Consider the following 12,980-nt stretch of genomic DNA (forward strand, 5'->3'; position numbering starts at 1 on the left):
ACTCAATATTGATGCCTCTTCTAATCTATGGGATAGAAATATTCTCTGGTACGACTGCCTCTCATTTCCAGAAGGTAATAATAGTTTTTAACCGAATTATAAGATTTGTTTACAATTTGCGTATACATGATCACGTTTCGGTTCATGTTTTCGATTTTTTGGGATGTTCTTTTGAGGATTTTGTTAAACTGCGGGTTTTATTGCATTTTTTTATAAATCATTTAGGAGTGGAATTCCCAATTATCTTTTAGATGGTTTTAATTTTTGCAACTCTTCCCGATCCCAATCTTTAATAACACCGCGTTTCACGAGTCTGGTTATGCAAAATTCCTTTATAGTTCGAGTTTGTCGGTTATGGAACAATTATATACCTTATAATGAAAGACGTTTTTCTTATTCTCCAAATGCATTTAAATCTGTAATCACTGCTCACTTTGCATTAAATTAAAATTTTCACTAATACAGGATATAGCATATTTTCAGCGTTGTTGTTAGGTATATTGTGCGATTGTTAATGAATTAGGGTAGTTTATAGTTAATATAAGTTTGCAGATTATTTTGAATTGTATGAATTTATTGTCGTGTCATATATAAAACTCTGTAATCTCGTTTGGCCATTATAGGCTTATTGATTATGAATAATAAATAATAATAATAATAAAGTGTTATTATGCCTCTCTTAGTGCCTTCATCTACATTTTATTTTCAACAATTAATTGTATTATCCGATTTTTAGTTTAGTTTTTTTTAAACCTATTCTATTTTTTTTCAGTTTCATCACGGCTTGGTATGGTTGCATGTTTAGAGGACTTGTTCCGCTTCCTATAGAACTGCCACTATCTAGTTCGGATACGCCCCCACAACAAGTTGGATTTCTTTTAAGTTCTTGTGGCATAACCGTAGCATTAACTTCGGAAGCCTGTTTAAAAGGTTTACCAAAATCTAGTACTGGAGAAATAGCTAAGCTAAAAGGTTGGCCACGATTGCAGTGGTTTGTTACGGAACATTTGCCAAAACCTCCCAAAGATTTCATAATCGGTAATTTACGCATTGAAGATAAAAGTACTGCTTACATTGAATATACTACCGACAAGGAAGGCAGTGTAATGGGTAAGTGATTTTCCCTTTATATATTTTTTCTAATACAATTCATCGATTCTGTAACAAAAAACAATTACACTGCGAATTAAATGATTTTTACAATATACATTTTAATAATTATTTTTTTAATAATTTAATAATTTTTATATTAGTTTTTTAATATTGTTTTAAGACTCATAATATTTTATCAGCTAATGTTTGATTAAAATATTTATCGTAGGTATTTGTTTCTGTTAGTATCTGTCTAGTATTAATTTAACGTCAAAATGTTTCACATTTCTAATCTTAGGCTTAGTATGAATTCATAGGTATTATAATTTTTAAGCTAACTTTCAAATTCCAAATTGGTTTAGACAAAATGCTTGTCACTGTCTATCGAAAGTAGTATGAAGTTGTGTTTATATGGAAAATCGGTATTTTGGATGTCGTCTGTTGACAACACCGTACAAAATAGAAATATAATTTAAAAATAAATGTGTGTTAACAATATTTATTGACCAATATTTACAGGAGCTTAATTTTAAACAATACATATGTAGAGATGGGCACTGGGTAGATTTTTATTTGGATCACCAATATAACATCTTACACCCCATTTCCATGTTTCAGTTATCAAATCGTTAAAAATAGTTTATAATACTTGTGGGTAAATACACGAGTATTTACCCAAATATTGGGTATAAACTCTTTAACTGACAAAACCAAGTGGTTTGGTATTTAAATAAACCCGGAAATAACGCGTAAGATTTTGTATTAGCGTTTCAATATAGTAAATACCAAAATAAATTCCCGCAAATGGGTATTTACCCACCCCTTGTCTATTTACCCTGTACATACCATCTCTACACATATCCATTTACATAAGGAGAAATGTATATATATGGGCAATGTTGCCATTTTTTTAACATAGCTGAAGCCGAGGTTCACCCCTTTATAACTCGGGAATTATTTAAGTATATGGAAAAAAATGAATAGGTTTGCGTTCATTGCAAACTTTTCGCCCACCTTCATTTTCATCCAAACTTCATTTGGGTGGAAGCTGTGACTACTTTAATGTGGAAAAATTTGTAAAAACCGGTTGAGGCGAACCAGTTTTTTTATGTTCTCTATCGATTTATAACTAAGTCACTCATTTCACGGTCTTCTTGTCAAAATAAAACTAGGAGCCAACAAAATGGGGACTACGTCTCTTGTGTATCATTTTTCAAAATTTTAACTGCATCTACCTTTAAATGATGCTGACATTTTGAAGCTCGATTTTGACTGTTTTTTGAAAAAATCTTTTTCGTTAAAATCCATCTACTAGGACGCCAAGAACTGGCCTTCCAAAAACACGAAATTTGGCAAAAAATGTTTTTGAAAATATCGCGGATTTAATTGCATTTTCTGTGGATCATTTCCGCTTCAATAAATGACCTGATACAGATTTTGAAATTTTGCGAGAACAGAACTTTAAAAACTTCAGCCAAAAGGGAGATGCACCCAATTTATCTCAATAATAAAGTGAGCTGAGCCATCCATGGTTCTTAATGGACCGCATTGAAATCGGTATATATCGATGAAGATAAACTTCAGTATTTTCTGGAAACCGCATGCGCATCAAATGATATTGAGAATTACGCGATTTAGACACCATTTGAAATGTATATTTCATAATAAAGTTTTATTTTAAGATATGTTGTTTTGTTGTTTAGATTATGTAGATATTTTTAAATTAATTTTCAGGTGGATGTATGTCATGAATATAATGAAAATAATGACATAATGTCCTATATTTTTATTATTTTTCTTATATTTCGCGAAAATGTGCAAACTTTTCGCGATTTTTATAATATCTTCATACTTATACTTTACGAAGGAAGTCACATATCACCGTTTCTGGTCAATATAATAAACGGCGTAATTATTTTAAGATTTTTTCCTTATGCCAAAAATTAAAACCTCGATAAATTTTGAGCGCATCAACCAAAAATTTGATCGCGAACGGATTCGGAGTCAGGATATTTTTCTCTATATGTGTACCAAAAATCATTGATATAACACGAAAACAAAAAAGTCGATTTTTTTTTTAAATGGAATATTAAAAAATTGACAATATTGCCCATATATAATCTGGGAACTGGGCTTAATTTTACATGACATACATAATACAAAAAGTTTGCCAAATAGTGCATGGGTCAATTTAATTCTAATGGCAGAACCATATACAGAGAGTGCAACTTCTCAAAATAAAGTTTACATTTATAGAATTATTGTAAATGGAAACATTTGTTGAATCCTCTTACAATTTCTCAAAAACAAAACCTTAATCTTTTGAGTATTAATTTGCAGACAACCATGTTACTGATACATTAATATTAAAAGGTATCCAGGACTGCAAATCATTCATTAACACCCGATTAAAATATAAATGATGTTTATTTTGTTTTTGTTATATAAAAAAACTCTTTTAAAATTTGCTGCATTCGTATATTCTACATTAAACCAAAAAAATCGACTACGACAACGTCTACGAGATTTGTATTGCGATTCGAATGCAAGTTCGATGCGAAAGCTAAAAGCGATAAGAGTACTATTTGGTAGGGGAGACTGGGGCACATTCGGCACATTTTTTTAGAGCTCTATATCTCAGTACTTATTTAAAATATATATAAAAACTTTATGGCTGATATAAAAAATTAGTATTAGTTAAAAATTTTTACAATTTTGTAAAAAGTCTAATTCGCCAATGTGCCCCAACCCGGGGTAGCTTCGGCATTTGATAGGCACATTCGGCGCCATAGTCATAGCCTGGTAATTATCATCGCTATCAGTCTGGTTGAAATTCAGATCCTCTATTGGTTTTAATACGCGACACAATGTTTGAATTTTGGGGCTATATTTTCTAACGGCGGACGTTGAAATTTCAAGGCCGCACACACCACCAGAAATAGGTTTTTTCTATCGCAGTTTCGCCAATATAGGCACGTTTAGTCTTATATATGTAATTTCGAACCATATTAAAGGATTATTTTTAAAGACAAATCAAAAACATTTTAAGGAAATAATATTGCACTATCTGTATATGGCCGAATGTGCCCCACTTTAAAATGCCGAATCTACCCCGAATGTACTTTTTATAGTTTTTTTTTTTATTTTTTATCAGTCTTGTAAAAACATTATATTTTAAAATATTTTTATAATAATATACATCGTAATTATAAAAATTTTGAGAAAAATCCGCGAAAATCTTGCAAACATTGTTTTAAAGAAACGGCTGGACCGATTTGACTTAAAGTTTCTGTTAGTCAAATGATTTTTTTTTCACAGTAAATTTATGTTTGCAACAGCAAACAAGAAGGGACATATAAGATAATGAAAAACATGGAGCCAAAAAAATGTATACTAACGCATCAATTGAGAACGGCTGGACCGATTTGACTCAAAATTGTTTTCAGATGTCGGTAATTACAGTGGGAAAGTTTTTATGAAAGAAAATTTTGAGAAAAATCCGCGAAAATCTTGCAAAAATTGTTTTAAAGAAACGGCTGGACCGATTTGACTTAAAGTTTCTGTTAGTCAAATGATTTTTTTTCACAGTAAATTTATGTTTGTGTTTAGAGAAACATAAAAATTAAAACAGCACACAGCTGTCATTAAAACTTTAGCCGGCGGCAAAAAGGTCGTATGCGGCATTGTACTACGGTACAAACAGCCCAAAGCTGTCGGTTGATATTTTGCCGGCGGCTACATAAACATAAGCGGCACTGGGCACATTTACATGTAAACAATGTAAATAGTGCAAATAAAATTACATACACCCACACTATGTTTATGTAGCCACCGGTAAATTCCAGTGCTGAATTCCAAAATATGGAAAATTCGCACTGCTCAAACTGGTTTGCTATGACATTGCAAATTTCAGTTTGGTCTAGTCTTTTTTCGATCGTCAAACCGCGAAACAGTGTTCCCCCCCGTGACAAAGTGCAACAAAAACAGAAACAAAGTGACATTAACAAATAAAGTTTTTTATAGATTCGCAAACAAACAATACGGAAGACTCAACAACAATCAACAAAAGTGGGTGCCAACGAAGAAACCGTGAGCCAGTGAAATTTGGGCAGAAACTAAATTAAAAACTTAAAATTAAAAAAAAAACTTAAACCTAGTGAATTTAAAAATATGTTAAAATACTTACTTACTAAATAACTAAAATCTACCTGAATTAAAAATAACTAAAACATATTTGAATTAAAAATAACTAAAGTCTAATTGAATTAAAAAATAACTAAAATCTAACTGACTTAAAAGTAAACGAGAAAAAAACCTACTAAATACTCTGTACATATATATATATACCTACATATCTAAAACCTAAACCAAAAAATACATATATAAAATAGCGCTAAACCTACAAAAATTGAATGTGTACAAAACCTAGCCTAAACCTAACAAAATCTGAATAAAAGCCTAAACTGAATTCTAAAAATTAAACTAAACTAAATCTTGTAAATTAAAAAAGGCAAGAAAGGTAAAAAGGCGTAAGTGCGAAACAGTTTGCAACAGCAATTTTTTCATTATGTACTACCGGATAATTATAAATAATATTATAATTCAGTGGGAAAGTTTTAATGAAAGAAAATTTTGAGAAAAATCCGCGAAAATCTTGCAAAAATTGTTTTAAAGAAACGGCTGGACCGATTTGACTTAAAGTTTCTGTTAGTCAAATGATTTTTTTTCACAGTAAATTTATGTTTGCAACAGCAATTTTTTTCATTATGTACTACCGGATAATTATAAATAATATTATAATTCAGTGGGAAAGTTTTTATGAAAGAAAATTTTGAGAAAAATCCGCGAAAATCTTGCAAAAATTGTTTTAAAGAAACGGCTGGACCGATTTGACTTAAAGTTTCTGTTAGTCAAATGATTTTTTTTCACAGTAAATTTATGTTTGCAACAGCAATTTTTTTCATTATGTACTACCGGATAATTATAAATAATATTATAATTCAGTGGGAAAGTTTTTATGAAAGAAAATTTTGAGAAAAATCCGCGAAAATCTTGCAAAAATTGTTTTAAAGAAACGGCTGGACCGATTTGACTTAACGTTTCTGTTAGTCAAATGATTTTTTTTTCACAGTAAATTTATGTTTGCAACAGCAATTTTTTTCATTATGTACTACCGGATAATTATAAAAATTTTGAGAAAAATCCGCGAAAATCTTGCAAAAATTGTTTTAAAGAAACGGCTGGACCGATTTGACTTAAAGTTTCTGTTAGTCAAATGATTTTTTTTCACAGTAAATTTATGTTTGCAACAGCAAACAAGAAGGGACATATAAGATAATGAAAAATATGGAGCCAAAAAAATGTATACTAACGCATCAATTGAGAACGGCTGGACCGAATTGACTCAAAATTGTTTTCAGATGTCGGTAATTACAGTGGGAAAGTTTTTATGAAAGAAAATTTTGAGAAAAATCCGCGAAAATCTTGCAAAAATTGTTTTAAAGAAACGGCTGGACCGATTTGACTTAAAGTTTCTGTTAGTCAAATGATTTTTTTTTTTCACAGTAAATTTATGTTTGCAAAAGCAATTTTTTTCATTATGTACTACCGGATAATTATAAATAATATTATAATTCATAAACTTTTAGCCACCGAAACTTTAGAAGACAAAAATAGCAAAATGACTCGCTCATTCAACTCAAATTGTAGATTTTCAGTACTGTAATGTTACTTTAAGTGTGATCTGATAAATACCAAGGTATTACAAAAATTTGTACAATCCTTATGGTGGAGGGTATAAAAACACACCTAGAACGCCGAAAATTATACATCAACAATACAACGTTTGCCGGGCCATAAAGGATTAAACAGCAACTTACTCAAATGTTAAATTAAAATCAAGTTGTTAAAAATGTGAGGATATAGCAAATCCGATTACAACATTTCACGATTTAGAGTTAAGATATAAAATAGGTCTACGTCGTCAACATTGGCCAAACTCTTCCCCCATAACTGTCAAAAACTATTTATAAAATATATAGCAAACATATACAAATCTATAACGGCAATCTGAAAACTAAATAACAATTTATTTAAAAATGAAATATACCTATAACTGAGCGAAAACTAATAAATTTCTATGCCAAATCTAAAATTTTTCGTGTTATATACTGATTTCAATATAAAAATCAAAAGAACAGTTGGACATGAACTAAATGTCATTGTAATTAAGAATCCTTCAAGAAGGGACATATAAGATAATGAAAAACGTTGGAGCAATAACAAAACATGATCTTCTATTAAAAAAACATTTGTTATGTGCTTGGGCCTGCATTGGGATACCAGTTAATACTTTTTATTGACATAAAATTAGTGGCAAATGTTTTTTACCAACCATATATTGATGCAATATTGATAAGGCAAAACAACGTTTGCCGAAGAAAATGTTGAGAAAAACATCAAAAGTCGGAAAATTTGAATAATCAAACGTGGTGTTAGTTACATCGTTTATAACTCAAGAACGTCTACACCGATTTTGACGATTCAAAGAACTTATCAACCGTATGTGGCCAGCATAGAAAAATATGCAAACTAATTGTGAGATTCCGCCAAAACAAATATATTAAGTAATATTTACAACTCCCGAATGTTTGTATCGAGCTTTAATGTTTAAATAAATTGTTGTTATTTAAGACATATGGATTTTTGGGTTAGTTAGATCAAAACTTCTAATTTCATAAAATTTGTGAATGTTCTAATACTAATAATTAACATCGAAGAAAATAATGGTAATGATAGCATTATTAGTATTCACGTCACATATTTGAAATTTTTTATTACTTTTTAGAGTCCAAGCTGTTGGATACGAAATCTCATTTTCATATCTGTCAAAAAATTGTATTATTATTTCGACAATGTTTCTTTTTTTGCCGACAACTTGAATTTTGGATGTGAACCCACGTAACCTTAAGCAACAACTTATTCAAATGTTAAATTAAAATCAAGTTGTTAAAAATATGTGGATATAACATATCGGATTACAACATTTCACGATTTAGAGTTAAGATATTAAACAGACATTTACAATTAAAGGAAGGTATCCGGCGTCAACATTGGCCAAACTTTTCACATATACAAATCTATAACGGCAATATGAAAACTAATTAACAATTTCAATTTATTTCATAAACGAGAATCTAGCCCAAAGGGCCAAAAGCGATTCAAAAAACAACAAAATATAAACTACTCCAAAAGCTTAAAACTAACAGTGTATTAGCTTAATGATATCTTAACGTCTATTCAGTTGGAGGGGTTCAGAACCATTGTACTTCAAAAACATTTTTATTATTATTATTCCATTATTTGATGCAGCGACCTATCACATAGGGCAAAGGACTTCAATATTATATCTAAAGGACTAAATTCAATTTACAGGTTCAAATATCTTATTATTATATCACAATTATCAATTAAAAAATATAATTTATTATAGTTAAATTTATTTAAATGTTGAAATCAGTTATACAATAAAAACACAAACAAATAAGCAAAACCTATGAATTTAAGATGAATTGAGGTTGAAGTAATCGTATAAATGAGTTCGATAACATTTTAAGGAAGAGTTAACTGTTTTAAGAGAAGGCGGTAAGGTGTTAAAAATTCTAGAAATTCGTACAAAAAAGGCTTTTTCCAATAAAGAACACAAACGCGGAACAAGTATTTGTATGTTTCTAACAGATCTAGAAAACATAAACCCTTTCAGTGTTTTTGTCGAATATATTCGACATTTAAAAATACTCTCTTTCTTTGCGATTTTTCGGTTATCCTATGTACCGTTTTTATTGTTGTTTTTGCTGAAAGACAGAGGAAACTGTCCGATGATTAAAATGACAATTGCTATTTTTTCTAAACTATGCCCCTTTATATGATTTTAAATACAAAATTTTAGATTTTTATTCCGACAAAAATTTTTATTGACACTGAAAGGGTTAAAAAGGAAAAAAAACCTATCACTGAGCGGAAACCACTAAACTTATATGCCAAATCTAAAAATTTTCGAGTTATATACTGATTTCAATATAAAAATCAAAAGGACAGTTGGACATGAACAACATGATATTGTAATTAAGAGTACTTCAAGAAGGGTCAAATAAGATAATGTAAAAACGTTGGAGCAATAACAAAACATGATCTTCATGAAAAAAATCATGAAATAAGTTCTACCAAATTTTAAACTGTTATGTGCATGGGCCTGCATTGTGGTACCATTTAATACTTTTTATTGACATAAACTTAGTGGCAAATGTTTTTTACCAACCTTATATTGATAAGGCGACACAACGTTTGCCGGGTCAGCACAGAATCACTTTTTAAGTCGATTTATGCATGTCCGTCTGTCCATGTTAACTTGTAAACAAAGTACAGGTCGCATTTTTGATTCGAATTGGATGAAATTTGGCACAGCTCATTTATTTGACCCAAGGACGACCCCTATTGAAATTGGGAAAAATCGGTTCAGATTTAGATATAGCTCACATATATATTTTCGTCCTATTTTATGTAAATGGTGCGCCAAAGTCCCTATATAACTTTCGATTTACATGAAATTTGGCATAGCGTACTAAATAAAGCCTAGGGCGATGTGTGTTAAATTTCGTGAAAAACGGATCAGATTCAGATATAGCTCCCATATATATTTTCGCCCGATTTTAGGTAAATAGTGCACGAAATTTGGTATAGCGTGTTTAATTGAGTCTAGAATGATGTGTGCTAAGATTCGTGAAAATCGGTCCAGTTTTAGATATAGCTCACATTTATATTTTCGTCCGATTTTATGTAAATGGTGCACCAAAGTCCCTATATATCCTTCGATTTGCACGAAATTTGGCAAGGCGTACAGAATTGAGCCTAGAATGATGAATGGTAAGTTTCGGGAAAAAAATTCGATATACCTACCATATATATTTTCGTCCGATTTTATGTAAATGGTACACCAAAGCTCTATATAGCTTTAGATTTGCACGAAATTTGTCTGTCTGCCCATGTTATATTGTAAACAAAGTACAGGTCGCATTTTTGTGACGTACAGAATATTATGTATCAATTTTACTATACACCGTTTTCCATAAATGTGTCCCATGGTACGCAGACGACACTAAATTTGCCCGAATGAAATTAAATTTAGCATAGGTTGTAGAAAGACATGAGTATGTTCCTTCGAGTGAACATTAGCATGCAATTCTAAGGGTACATATGCACAGATTTAATGTAACTATCCTAAATAGGATATGAGCAAAATTTGACGTCGCTACATCGTTGCATTCGGGAGATACGGTACCTAATTTCTGATAAATGAAAGTCCAATATCAACAAAAAAAAAATGAATTTTTTAGATTTTTGATATGTGTCGTCTATAATCAGCTCATAAAATATGTAATCCAAAAATATACATTTACTTGCCGCGTATTAAATAAAAGCTCTAGAACATTTTGTTGCCTGTGGGCAACATTGGGCCATAAAGGATTAAACAGCAACTTACTCAAATGTTAAATTTAAATCAAGTTGTTAAAAATGTGAGGATATAGCAAATCCGATTACAACATTTCACGATTTAGAGTTAAGATATAAAATAGGTCTACGTCGTCAACATTGGCCAAACTCTTCCCCCATAACTGTCAAAAACTATTTATAAAATATATAGCAAACATATACAAATCTATAACGGCAATCTGAAAACGAATTAACAATTTATTTAAAAATGAAATATACCTATAACTGAGCGAAAACCACTAAATTTCTATGCCAAATCTAAAATTTTTCGTGTTATATACTGATTTCAATATAAAAATCAAAAGAACCGTTGGACATGAACTAAATGTCATTGTAATTAAGAATCCTTCAAGAAGGGACATATAAGATAATGAAAAACGTTGGAGCAATAACAAAACATGATCTATTAAAAAACATTTGTTATGTGCTTGGGCCTGCATTGGGATACCAGTTAATACTTTTTATTGACATAAAATTAGTGGCAAATGTTTTTTACCAACCATATATTGATGCAATATTGATAAGGCAAAACAACGTTTGCCGGGTCAGCTAGTATTTTATAAATAGTTTTTGGCAGAAGTAGACCGTCTTTTAATTGTAAATGCCTATTTTATATCTTAACTCTAAATCGTGAAATGTTGTAATCGGATTTGCTATATCCTCACATTTTTAACAACTTGATTTAAATTTAACATTTGAGTAAGTTGCTGTTTAATCCTTTATGGCCCAATGTTGCCCACAGGCAACAAAATGTTCTAGAGCTTTTATTTAATACGCGGCAAGTAAATGTATATTTTTGGATTACATATTTTATGAGCTGATTATAGACGACACATATCAAAAATCTAAAAAAATCATTTTTTTTGTTGATATTGGACTTTCATTTATCAGAAATTAGGTACCGTATCTCCCGAATGCAACGATGTAGCGACGTCAAATTTTGCTCATATCCTATTTAGGATAGTTACATTAAATCTGTGCATATTGTTACGAATATAAACTTAGATTTAAGTTACTTTAGATGAATTCCGTTAATTTAAGAATTTGAATTGTAACGTAAATTTCTACTACGCAGTTTATTTGAATAACTTCACAACAACAACTACTGTATAGATTTTTCTACATCCTTCCATTTCCTCTTTCATTGTCTATTTTTTTGTTGACGTACAATTCTTGTTAAACGTCATCATTGATGATCGCTTAATTCCTCTTTCTTTGTTACCCCCTCACCTGTATATGTGTTGTTATTGTTTACTCAATGTAAGTTTGTATGTGTTGTTGTTATTGTTTGCTCAATGTAAGTTTGTATGTGTTGTTGTTATTGTCTACTCAATGTAAGTTTGTATGTGTGTTTGTTGCATTGGTAGATTGTTCGTGATCCAGATGTTACCAGATCGTCTAGAAACTTCTGTAGCGACAGGCAGGGCTCATATAAATAGAGGGAATGGCAAGGCAGTTAGTCAGTTGTGGATCAGATCGCGAATTGAAACCGTCGTGTAAAGTAAAGTGCAAAGTAAAGTTGTGTGAATAAAATCATTGTAATAATCGTAATCAGAAAGAACCCGCGTTTTATTTGGTACGAATTGTATCGGGAAAGAAAACAACGTCTACACGGGATTAAGTAAAATCCAAGAACGTAACAATTGGTGTCAGAAGTGGGATTACGATAATACTACGATGAAGTTTAAGGATCTACGAGTGGAAGACTTGAAGAAGGAGCTAAATAAATTGGAATTGTCCTCTACTGGCAACAAGGCTGAGCTACAAAAACGCCTGTTGGATGAGTTCGAGCGCCGTGGTATGAACATCGATACATATGAGTTTGACAGTAAGGATGAAGTGGATTTATCGGAAATGGGCGAATCCAACGGTGGGGAAGTCTCGTCAGTAGCTGCCAGGGGTGACGATTTAAGAGAAATGCTGGCTAAAATGTTCGAAGAGAATTCCAGAATGTTAGCAGAAAACACGAGAAGAATGTTCGAAGAGAATGCCAGAAAGTTTGAGGAAAATTCCAGAAGGAGCGAAGAGAATTCCAGAAAGTTAGAAGAAAACACGAGACGAATGTTCGAAGAGAATTCCAGAAAGTTAGATGAACTCAAGGCAGAGAACTGTAGAATGAACGAGAAACTCGAGAACATTACAGAAGTTATTGGAAGGAGAGTGGAAACCGTGGAGGTCCAAATAAAAGAGTTGGATAAGAAAGTGCAGTCGGTTGACGAGAAATTTCTGGCCCACGACCACAGGTTTACGAATCTGGAAAAGAAAATGTCGGAACTGGAAATTAAAGGTGGTCCGGTGCGAGCTCCTGATAACACACTAAAAATCAAACCTCCTGTATT

At 31.3% G+C, this 12,980-nt stretch overlaps 1 protein-coding gene across 1 annotated transcript in view; it reads left to right on the forward strand.

The window, feature by feature from the left end:
• Window positions 1-12,980, forward strand: part of LOC133323030 (disco-interacting protein 2) — a 103,142-nt gene that overhangs the window by 13,088 nt on the left and 77,074 nt on the right. The window contains exon 2 of the mRNA XM_061531992.1: window positions 773-1,110. Within this exon, the coding sequence (XP_061387976.1) occupies window positions 773-1,110 (338 nt within the window). The remainder of the gene's footprint in view (window positions 1-772; window positions 1,111-12,980) is intronic.

This window comes from Musca vetustissima, unplaced genomic scaffold (assembly GCF_032173495.1).
Source record: "Musca vetustissima isolate MV318-11 ecotype Yass unplaced genomic scaffold, APGP_CSIRO_Mvet_v1 utg6662, whole genome shotgun sequence".
Classification (NCBI taxonomy): domain Eukaryota; kingdom Metazoa; phylum Arthropoda; class Insecta; order Diptera; family Muscidae; genus Musca; species Musca vetustissima.